We start from the raw sequence: 12,613 nt of genomic DNA on the forward strand, positions 1-12,613 counted from the left end.
ATTCATTTATTTTTGCTGCTTGAGGGTAATTGTTATTGCTTGGATAACCGTATCTACTATTTTGTATTGATATTTGAATTTCTTAATATGCGGTGTGTACTGCGCAGAACACCAGAATAATTATTGTAAGAATCAGTGTAATGTTTGTTTAACAATGTGTCAATTAATCTCGTAAGGTATGGGTCGCCAACTGTCGATTTGACAACTAAAAGTATATTATGCTTCAGAGGGGAGATAATGACATTGCTGTTACCGTAATAATAAAACTTACTAGGTGTAAGTGCAACTGTAAAATGTTGCTCAATAAATCATTCGTTCAGCTGCTTGGCTTATATCCACCCACTCTCCACTCTGTCTGTGACTGTGACTAACCTGGCATTTCGAAGCGAGAGAGGAAACGCATGAAGAAGTTCTTGCAGGGGTCGGGCATGGCCACCGTGCCAAACTCTGACACCATGATGCGGTCCCTCTCGCTGTTCTTCTTGTAGGCATCACTCTGCAGGAAGCGGCTCCTATAAGTCACCTTGCCATCTTCAATCTTAAACTGGTGCAGCATGGCCATTCCATCAAACCAGTGGTTGTAGCTAAAGAATAAATGACAGTGGGGATAGGTTAGGGCTACGTCAGGGTTAGTGGACAGAACAGGACAGTGGTGATACATTTGTCATGAATAAACTGGAAGTGGATTCATCATGTATCCATATACTGTAGCGTGATTCTAGATATGTTTGTATTTACTTGGCTGTTGTCCATAGCACTTTAGGAGTTGGCAAGACAGAACAAACAAGTCAAAGAACAGGCTAACATCCTCATATTTTTGTTGTTAAATATAAAATAGTTTTGTGGTCAAATGCTAAACAGGATAGGTTAATTCTTGTTATTCCAATGTGTAGCTTGCTTGTGCTTATTTTTGTTTTATTCTACTGGTCTAATGGCTGTTGGTCTAAGTTGTTCCAATAAAATTGGCTGAAGGTGTGACTTACTGTTGGTTTCCGAACTCAAACTTCCCCGGGCCGTTGCGGAGGAGGCTGCCTCGGATCCAGGTAGGGATGGTCCCACGCACCTCTGTGGAGATGGGCTCTGGGGTCTCCTCCACGGAAAGCACCAGAGGGGCGATAGACTCCAGACCCTTCTGCTTTAGCTGGTTACATTTATTGAGCTCCTTTGGCTTGACATCACTAGACTGTGTGATGGTCTTATCTGCACAAAATAATAGATAATTTTCTATAAATGTTTGTATCTCTTGAACCTCTAGGCTATCTAGAGGCTGCTGCCCTATGAGTGAGTCCTATGACACACAAACCGAACCATATTGTTGACCAGACCATGCTCATACAAACCATCTAGAAACATCCTGTTTTTAGAAAATAGGTCATGAATATGGACTTTCGATATGTCAAACTGTTCATTCATGGTTAGATTTATCCTAGTTTTACAAACAGATGTGGTTTTGTTTTGTTTTACTCAGTATATAGGTAAAGGCAAAGCATAATAGCCCATCAATCTCATATCTGCCCTACACCATACATACTGTACATAGCCTCACAAAATTATTGGTTCCACTTTACTACAACTACAAGATATGAATCCCCTACGTCGTATCAGGACATATACCAAAGGTATTCATATTGGAAATGTTTTTAAATGAGATTTGTTTAGTCAACTGGTTTTGTTTTTTTGTATGCAATGTGTAATGCTCGCTACACAGGTCTCACCTTTTCTGTCCTATGATTCCCCCATCTACTGCATCCTATAGACTCTAGAACATCTGTTTGCCCACATATTCCATATGCACCAGCATAGTATGTTAAAAGTTTGAGGGTAAACAGAATGTTAACACAGAGCAAATACATACACAGAAGGCGACATAAAGGCTAAAGGGGTTGGTGCATGTGAAGGCACATTACTTTTACACACGCTCATTAAGTACTATGAATTATAATTATATCATTTAATTATGAAACCGGTTTGGACTTGGCAAGAGATTATTGCTCTGATTGACGTCAGTAAACACACTACCAGTCAAAAGTTTTAGAACACCTACTCATTCAAGGGTTTTCCTTTATTTTTACTATTTTCTACATTGTAGAATAATAGTGAAGACGTCAAAACTATGAAATAATAACACATGTAAGTAACCAAAAAAGTGTTAAATAAATCAAAGGCAAAGAATGGCTATTTGAAGAATCTCAAATATAAAATATATTTTGATTTGTTTAACACTTTTTTGGTTACTACATGATTCCATATGTATTATTTCATAGTTTTGATGTCTTCACCATTATTCCACAATGTAGAAAATAGTAAAAATAAAGAAAAACCCTTGAGTGAGTAGGTGTTCTAAAACTTTTGACCGGTAGTGTACATCTTAGTTCACCACACAAGGCATCAGCCACAACCCTGTTTATACACCAAGCAGATGAATCCTCACCACAAAATACACTACATTGGCAAAAGTATGTCAAACTGCTTGTCAAACATCTTATTCCAAAATCATGTGCATTAATATGGAGTTGGTCCCCCCTTTGCTGCTATAACAGCCTCCACTCTTCTGGGAAGGCTTTCCAGTAGATGTTGGAACATTTCTGCGGGGACTTGCTTCCATTCAGCCACAAGAGCATTAGTGAGGTCAGGCACTGATGTTGGGAGATGAGGCCTGGCTCGCAGTCTGTGTTCCAATTCATCCCAAAGGTATTTTTTTATTTAACCTTTATTTATCTAGGCAAGTCAGTTAAGAACAAATTCGTATTTACAATGACGGCCTACCCCTACCAAACCCTAACCCGGACGATGCTGGGAAAATTGTGCGCCGGCCTATGGGATTCCCAATAAGGCTGGTTGTGATACTACCTGATACTCTTTGTATTTACAATTTACCATTCTATTATTATTCTGTATTATTTTTGATTGCATTGATTGGGATGATGAAATTGGTACTGATGAGAGTGGCGCTGATGAGACCTGGAGTCCCTTAAAGGAATCACAGGTGAACAAAGATTCTGAAGAGGAGTCTGACGACTTTGAAGATTCTGGGGATAGCAGCTCGGATGAAGAATAGATTCCTTCCTTTTGTGTAAGGTATTATTATCATTCTATGCCTTTAGCCATGTATGTGCATCTTATGCTACATCTCAAAAATTATGTATCCACATTATTTTCTATGTATTAAAACAGAACGGGTGGATTTCTCCATCCACAGCTGTGCATTGATAGACTACCGGTCATCAGTGTGGAAGAGACAGTGCATGATTCCATCCTTTTAGAAGACTCTTCTGCCACAGGCACCTCCATCCACAGACACACCTCCACATCAAGTGATTTGCGAGGATGACATCATTGTCAAGCGTGTATACATCACTTATGAAGACAGTTTAATACATCTGACAAACTTTCTTGTGCTACCTGTAGATCAATGCCCATACCACAACTGGGGAAGAGGTGAAGATTGCCATGCCCTTCCACCCTTTGAGGTCCACATCAGTTTGAGAGGCACAGCAAGCATCATTGAATGGGTGAGTTAATCCAATCCTAACATGGGTTTGTTGTACTTCTCTATATGCATACAATGAAGGATGTCACAGACTTGTATCTTTGAACTTCCTATGGTATTTAAACATTGGTTTGCATCCACCCAAGTAAGGAAGCTTGCCCAAATGTACATGTATGTGTGCAAAAAAAATGCTGTAACTTGGTAAAAGTACAGTGCCTTTGGAAAGGACACAGGACACAACTCTTTTGTTATTTAATTTGTAACGAAACCCAACACTTACTGTACCTGTTTTCTCACTTCACTTTTCGAGTCGAGTAGATCCAGATCCAATACTAATGATGATGATGCTTGTTCAGTAGAACATTAAAATAAATGTTGCCCCTGCTACCACAACTGTTTATCTACAACTAGCTAGCAGCTGGCAACTGCTGTTTACATTCCAGCTCTCTCCCTCACGCTCATGCGTGCTGCCTCATGCCCAAGCACTCTCTCTCGCATCACAACCATAGATTGTACAGTCGTGGCAAAAAGTTTGAGAATGACCCAAATATTAATTTCCACAAAGTTTGTTGCTTCAGTGTCTTTAGATATTTTTGAGAGATGTTACTATAGAATACTGAAGTATAATTACAAGCATTTCATAAGTTTCAAAGGCTTTTATTGACAATTACATGAAGTTGATGCAAAGAGTCAATATTTGCAGTGTTGAACCTTTTTTTTCAAGACCTCTGGAATCTGCCCTGGCATGCAGTCAATTAACTTCTGGGCCACATCCTGACTGATGGCAGCCCATTCTTGCATAATCAATGCTTGGAGTTTGTCAGAATTTGTGGGTTTTGTTTGTCCACCCGCCTCTTGAGGATTGACCACAAGTTCTCAATGGGATTTAGGTCTGGGGAGTTTCCTTGCCATGGACCCAAAATATCAATGTTTTGCTCCCCGAGACACTTAGTTATCACTTTTGCCTTATGGCAAGGTGCTCCATCATGCTGGAAAAGGCATTGTTCGTCACCAAACTGTTCCTGGATGGTTGGGAGAAGTTGCTCTCTGAGGATGTGTTGGTACCATTCTTTATTCATGGTTGTGTTCTTAGGAAAAACTGTGAGTGAGCCCACTCCCTTGGCTGAGAAGCAACCCAACACATGAATGGTCTCAGGATTCTTTACTGTTTGCATGACATATGACGGATGGTAGCGCTCACCTTGTCTTCTCCAGGTCAACCTTTTCTCCGGATGCCCCAAACAATCGGAAAGGGGATTCATCAGAGAAAATGACTTTAACCCAGTCCTCAGCTGTCGAATCCCTGTACCTTTTGCAGAATATCAGTCTGTCCCTGATGTTTTTCCTGGAGAGAAGTGGCTTCTTTGCTGCCCTTCTTGACACCAGGCCATCCCTAACAATTCTTTGCCTCACTCTGCATGCAGATGCACTCACACCTGCCTGCTGCCATTCCTGAGCAAGCTCTGTACTTGGGGTGCCCCGATCCCGCAGCTGAATCAACTTTAGGAGACGGTCCTGGCGCTTGCTGGACTTTCTTGGGCGCCCTGAAGTCTTCTTCACAACAATTAAACTGCTCTCCTTGAAATTCTTGATTGTCCGATAAATGGTTGATTTAGGTACAATCTTACTGGCAGCAATATCCTTGCCTGTGAAGCCATTTTTGTGCAAAGCAATGATGACGGCACGTGTTTCCTTGCAGGTAACCATGGTTGACAGAGGACGAACAATGATTCCAAGCACTACCTTCCTTTTGAAGCTTCCAGTCTGTTATTTGAACTCAAATCGGCATGACAGAGTATCTCTAGCCTTGTCCTCGTCAACACTCACACCTGTGTTAACGAGAGAATCACTGACATGATGTCAGCTGGTCCTTTTGTGGCAGGGCTGAAATGCAGTGGAAATGTTTTTGTGGGATTCAGTTAATTTGCATGGCAAAGAGGGACTTTGCAATCAATTGCTATTTATCTGATCACTCTTCATAACATTTTGGAGTATATGCAAATTGCCATCGTACAAACTGAGGCAGCATACTGTGAAAATGTACATTTGTGTCATTCTCAAAACTTTTGGCCACGACTGTATATATAAACAACACAAGAAGCAGGGGGAAGCCTGGGGTCAAGGACGACTCACTAATTACCACTTGAAATATTGTCATGTCCTGACCCTAGTAAGATGTCATTTTCTATAGTAGAGTAGGTCAGGGCGTGACAGGGTGTGTTTTTCTATGTTTTCTATTTCTATGTTTAAGTTCTAGTTTTTCTATTTCTATGTTGGGATTGTTTGGGTTGATCTCTAATTGGAGGCAGCTGATCCTCGTTGCCACTGATTAGAGATCATATTTAAGTAGGGGTTTTTCTTCCTGGGTTTTGTGGGTAGTTGTTTTCTGTTTAGTGTATGTCACCCGACAGAACTGTTTTCGGTCTTTTGTTAAAGTATATTCATTAAAAGTAAATATGAGCACTCTACACGCTGCGCCTTGGTCCCCTTTATACGACCCACGTTACAGAACTACCCACCACAACTGGATCAAGCAGCGTGCTCGGGAGGAAATGGATACCAGGTCTCTGAAGGAGAGGCTAGAGAGGGTAAACTGTACTTGGGGCCAAGTAATAGACAGATATAGAAGCCTGCCAGGGAGGCAGGAGAGGCTTCTGAAACCCAAATAACATTTTTGGGGGGGCACATGGAGCAGTCGGCGGAGCCGAGGAGTAAACCAGAGACAATCCGGGAGAAGAAAGAGAATTTGGAGAAGGGAGAAATGGGAGAGTTATTAAGTTGGTGGAGGACGCACATGTTTTTCCCAAAGGAACGTGTCGTCAGTTTGGTGCCACCTGAGTCAGCTCCCCGTACTCATCCTGAGAAGTGTGTGGAAGTTCCAGAACAAGTGATACCGGCGATACACACCAGGTCTCCAGTAAGTCTCAACAGCCCGGTATGTCCTGTGCCTGCTCCTCGCACTCTTTTTCCAGTGCGCCTCCAAAGCCCAGTATGTCCTGTGCCTGCTCCTCGCACTCTCCCTCCAGTGCGTTTCCACAGCCCAGTACGTCCTGTGCCTCCTCCCCGCACTCGACCTGAGGTGTGTGTCATCAGCCCAGTGCCACCTGTACCGGTCCCACGCATGAGACCTCCGGCACGCCTCCACAGCCCAGTACGTCCTGTGACTGCTCCTTGCACTCTCGCTCCAGTGCGCTTCCACAGCCCAGTACGTCCTGTGCCTCCTCCCCGCACTCGACCTGAGGTGTGTGTCACCAGTCTGGCGTCACCTATGCCAGTCCCACGCATCAGACCTCCAGTGCGCATCCCCAGTCCGGAGCCTCCAGTGCGCATCCCCAGTCCGGAGCCTCCAGCGGCTCTCTCCAGCCCGGAGCCTCCAGCGGCTCTCTCCAGCCCGGAGCCTCCAGCGGCTCTCTCCAGCCCGGAGCCTCCAGCGGCGCTCTCCAGCCCGGAGCCTCCAGCGGCGCTCTCCAGCCCGGAGCCTCCAGCGGCGCTCTCCAGCCCGGAGCCTCCAGCGGCGCTCTCCAGCACCGCGCTCTCCAGCCCGGAGTCTCCAGCAATGATCTACACTCCGGTTCCTTCATTGACGATCCACGGTCCGGTGGTAATGAAGCAGAAGGATCCACAGGTGGAGCGGGGAGTGCGCCCAGAACCGGAGCCGCCTCCTGTGCTGGAGGTTAAGGTTAGGTGGACTGCATTTGAGCCGCCATAGACAATTATCGCCCTCCCTTTTGTTTTGTGTTTTTTTTGGGGGGTTGTTTCATTCGGAATCTGCACCTTGGGGGGGGGGGGGGGGGGGGTACTGTCACGTCCTGACCCTAGTAAGATGTCATTTTCTATAGTAGAGTAGGTCAGGGTGTGACAGGGGGTGTTTTTGTGTTTTTCTATTTCTATGTTTAAGTTCTAGTTTTTCTATGTTGGGATTGTTTGGGTTGATATCTAATTGGAGGCAGCTGATCCTCGTTGCCACTGATTAGAGATCATATTTAAGTAGGGGTTTTTCTTCCTGGGTTTTGTGGGTAGTTGTTTTCTGTTTAGTGTATGCCACCTGACGGAACTGTTTTCGGTCGTTTTGTTAAAGTATATTCATTAAAAGTAAATATGAGCACTCTACACGCTGCGCCTTGGTCCCCTTTATACGACCCACGTTACAAATATGTCATTGAGTTCTTTTGTCCAGGGGTAGATATGTGTTCTATATCCCATTTGAAATATCGGTACTATAACCTAATAATTTCACTGTCTTATTTCACTGGACCTCCCATGTCTCCTTGTATAGCAAAGCTTGGAGTAAGTTCTCATTTACCTGCATAGACCTGGCACAAGTCATTGGTGTTAACTTTTGTTTTGAGGGTGACATTACAACTAAGATTATGTCAATGGTAACCAATGTTCAATGTAGACAAACATTGTGCTTTTGAAACATTATATCCAGAAAAATATAAATATACTAACAAACTAATGTAAAATTATGATTTATTCATACACACTTTCAGATGTATAAATAAAATCATAAATATTCCCATTTAAATTTGTACTGAGAGAAAAGTTCAGTGATGACACTTTTGGGTGAGAAATAAACTATCAAACTTTAGAATCTTTGATATGTCATGGTGTGCTCAGTAAGAAGGTCTTTGATGTCCTGAAGATGCACCTGGCAGGTGTTTGTGTGTGGAGAATGCAAACTGAGAGAGAGGTTGTGTTCTGTTCACAGAAAGTAACATGACACCGTACTAATGTCATGCCAATAAGTGTCTGGCAACGGACACTCTTTGGGCATAACACTAGTATGTCATCATGCCACACACTTTGAGAACCCTAGCGCCCAGGGTGGAACCCAGTTTTCTGTGAATGGGGATCAGGTAAAGTGTCCCTGATTCTCCAAACACAGCAACTGGGGATGACAACTCGGTTTCCTGAGTTGCAATTTAGATGTTGGCCACTAGATGACAGCAGTGTACGTGCAAAGTTTTAAACTGCTCCAATGAACCATTGCATTTTGTTAACTTTGTATCAAGACTGCCCAAATGTGCCTAATTTGTTTATTAATAACTTGAGCCACATCATCAGAAACCACTTGATGTCTCAATGTACTCAATTACTGTATTGTGCATTGTTTTTCTTCATGGTGATGGAAAGTCTACAGGTACAAACCTAGATGACCAGCATATGTACACTACAGTAATGTACACTTACATTAAAAACTTTTTAGGGCTAGGCCCCTTTTTTCTCAATTTCCGCCTGACTGATGTGCCCAAAGTAAACTGCCTGTTGCTCAGGCCCTGAATTATATGCATATAATTGGTACCATTGGAACGAAAACACTTTAAAGTTTGTAGAAATGTTAAAATAATGTAGGAGACTATAGATATGGTAGGAGAGAATCCAAAGATAATTTTTTTAAGAGACCATTCTCTTACAATGGAAAGTATAGGGGCAAACTGAATTCTAGCTCCCAGGATGCAATTCCTATGGCTTCCACAGGACCTCAGCAGTCTATGTTCAAGGTTTCAGGCTTGTAACTTCCAAAATGAATAAGAAATATGAGTTTTAGTACAGAGACACAGTCTTGGAAATTCGTGTTTGGGCGCGCGATGAAGACAAGACGCACCTGCTAAAATCGGTTTCCTATTGAACATACTTCTTTCCGTAAGAAATATTATAGTTTGATTACATTTTAGGGTATCTGAGGAGTAAATAGAAATGTATTTTGACTTGTTGAAACAAAGTTTAGCGTTAGTTGTTAGGATTCCTTTCTCTGCATGTTGAACGAGTGTATTACTCAAATCGACGGCGCCAACTAAACTGACTTTTTGGGATATAAAGAAGGATTTTATCTAACATAACACTATGTTATAACTGGGACCCATTGGATGACAAATCAGAGGAAGATTTTCAAAAAGTAAGTGAATATTTATTTGCTATTTGTGAATTTATGAAACCTGTGCCAGTGGAAAAATATTTTGATGTGGGGCGCCATCCTCAATCGCAAGGTGTGCTTTCGCTGTAATGGCTACCGGAAATTGGAGAGTGCAGTTAGATTAACAAGAATTGAAGCTTTAAACCGACATAAGACACTTGTATGTACCTCACTGTTTAATATCCATAATTGTTATGATTATTTATTTCAATTGCTCGCCCTCCAGTTTCACCGGAAGTTGTCCCGCTAGCGGGATGCCTAGCCCAAACAGGTGGTTTGTAATTAATACTGCAGAAAAATGGTTGTTTTCTATGTTATTTGATCAAGAAAAATATTTAATTTGATGTGGATGTTCTGGGTCTTTGCACATAACTTGATGTAAATGTATCAGGACAGGGATTGTTCTTTCTGGATTCCATAAGAATGACGATCACTGGGAAAGGGATAGGGCAACAACTCTTACAATTCATTTATTGAATCCTGCAATATACTGTTCTTAATTATACAACTATGTTTTTTGCCGAAGCAGAGAAGCTGAAAAAAAGTTTTTTATCCCGGATACAGACATCTATAGCCTATTGGTCCACTAATACAGGACTAGGGGGATACTGGCAGGTTACGTTTTCTATTTGACTGGCTACTCCACGTGCTTGTGGAAATTGAAATGGGGCTTCAGCCTACTTGGTGACACCCACAGAATACAACAATTGTATTCGAATACCAATGTCGATTCGGATATTATAATATTTTAATAACGTGCTCATCCCTATAATCTATCAACCGATTTAAAGCGTACCATAAAACAGTGTTTACAACATATACCGTGCCTTCAGAAAGTATGCATACCCCGTGACTTATTCCACATTTTGTTGTGTTAAAGTCTGAATTCAAAATGGAGAAAATATATATATATATATATATATATATATATATTCTCACCCATCTACACATAATACCCCATAATGACAAAAGTAAAAACATGGTTTTAGAAATGTTATGCATATTTATTGAAAACTAAATACAGAAATATCTCATTTACATAACTATTTACATCCCTGAGTCAATACATGTTAGAATCACCTTTGGTAGCGATTACAGCTGAGAGTCTTTCTGGGTAAGCCTTTAAGAGCTTTACACACCTGGATTGCACAATATTTTCCCATTATTCTTTTTAAAATTCTTCAAACTCTGTCAAGGTGGTTGTTGATCATTGCTAGACAGCCATTTTCAAGTCTTGACATTGATTTTCAAACCGATTTAAGTCAAAACTGTAGCCACTCGGGAAAATTCTATGTCATCTTGGTAAGCAACTATATTTGGCCTTTTGTTTTAGGTTATGTTTCTGCTGAAAGTTGAATTTGTCTACAAAAATCCCTGAGCGGTTTCTTCCTCTCCAGCAACTGTGTCAGGAAGGACACCTGTATCTTTGTAGTGACTGCTTAAGTTCACCTTGCTCAAAAGGATATACAAGGTCTGCTTATTTGTTTATACCCAGCTACCACTAGGTGCCCTTCTTTGCAAGGCATTGGAAAACCTCCCTGGTCTTTGTGGTTGAATCTGTGTTTGACATTCAATGCTCGACTGAGGGACCTTACAGTAAATTGTATGTGTGGGGGTACAGAGATGAGGTAGTCATTCAGTAATCATGTTCAAAATTATTATTGCACACAGAGTGAGTCCATGCAACTTATTATGTGACTTGTTAATCACATTTTTTTCAGTAGGGATAGGATACACACCCACACAAAGGGAAATAACAGTCACATGCAACTATAATATGCAGTAATATAGCATAGGAAACAACAGTACAATGTAGATATAATATGCAGTAATATGTAGCCTAGGAAATAGTCACATGCAACTATAATATGCAGTAATTTGTAGCCTAGGAAACAACAGTAATATGCAGCTATATGCAGTAAAATGTAGCCTAGGATGCAACAGTAATATGCAGCTATAATATGCAGTAATATGTAGCCTAGGAAACAGCAGTCACATGCAGCTATAATATGCAGTAACATGTAGCCTACAACAGTAAAATGCATACAGCTGTAGCATAGGAAAAAACAGGTACATTTAGCTGTAGCCTAGGAAACAACAGGTATATTTAGCTGTAGCCTAGGAAACAACAGTAACATGCGGCTGTAGGCTAGAAATGAAGAGAAGAAAAAGTTTTAAGATTCACCTTTTAAAGTGAAGGAGAATAAACGTACCTGAGGCCGCAAGCTTTACTGATGACATGGCTTGACCTAGAACACTGCTGCTGCTGTGTGATAAATATTTTTCCCTGTCTGCGCTCTACACAGCACACTAGTGAGCTGCTCACTGTACTGCCAGTCAATATGGAACCGGTACATTATATAATCCTGTTATACTGAGCAACAAAGGTACTGGGAGGGGAGGGGGAGTGTAAAGAGAGGCAGCATCATTCAAGGAGGAGACTACAGGGACAGTTATAGACCCGGAGAGAATGCCAAGCTTGTGCAAAGCTGTCATCAAGGGAAAGAGTGGCTACTTTGAAGAATTTCAAATATAAAATATACTTTTTTGATAACTACATAATTTCATGTCTTATTTCATAGTTTTGATGTCTTCACTATTATAGTACAATAAAGAAAAACCCTGTAATCAGTAGGTGTGTCCAAACTTTTGACTGGTTCTGTATATACTTACTTGAAAAGGTTCTCACACTGCCTATTTTTCTGGGTCCTATGAAAGGAGATATCCGTCAGTTAAGTTGTCACGCACTGATCTGTTTTACCTGTCCTTGTGCTTGTCTCCACACCCCTCCAGGTGGTGTCGCCCATCTTCCCCATTTATCCCTTGGGTATTTATACCTGTGTTTTCTGTCTGTCTGTGCCAGTTCGTCTTGTTTGTTCAAGTCAATGAGCATTTTGTGTCTCAGCTTCTGCTTTTTCCCCAGTTTCTCTTTTTCTCATCCTTCTGGTTTGAGAAGCCCCTGGCTGCAGTGTGCGGTTCGGGGCCGGGCTCAAGGTGGGCGGAGTCAAACGCGTTTAACCCGAACCCTTTCCGTCTCCTTCAAGGTCACCGAAGTTGAGGTTCACGTCGAAGGTATCAACGTCAACAAAAGTGAATCTTAATAGAACCTAACCTACATGGATAAAAATGTAAAGCATGGAAATAAGTGACACTGTAATTATGCATAATGTACTTAGTAATGCTCATGTTATACTAGTGCAGTGGTA

General features: G+C 41.6%; 1 protein-coding gene across 1 annotated transcript in view; it reads right to left on the minus strand.

The window, feature by feature from the left end:
- Positions 1–1,184, minus strand: part of LOC115154950 (beta,beta-carotene 9',10'-oxygenase-like) — a 61,222-nt gene extending 60,038 nt beyond the window's left edge. The window contains exons 1-2 of the mRNA XM_029701684.1: positions 984–1,184; positions 373–584 (exon numbers count right to left, since the gene is read on the minus strand). Coding sequence (XP_029557544.1) covers positions 373–562 — 190 coding nt within the window. The 5' untranslated portion in view covers positions 563–584; positions 984–1,184. The remainder of the gene's footprint in view (positions 1–372; positions 585–983) is intronic.
- Positions 1,185–12,613: the final 11,429 nt, after the last annotated feature.

This window comes from Salmo trutta, chromosome 19, assembly GCF_901001165.1.
Source record: "Salmo trutta chromosome 19, fSalTru1.1, whole genome shotgun sequence".
Taxonomy (NCBI): Eukaryota; Metazoa; Chordata; class Actinopteri; order Salmoniformes; family Salmonidae; genus Salmo; species Salmo trutta.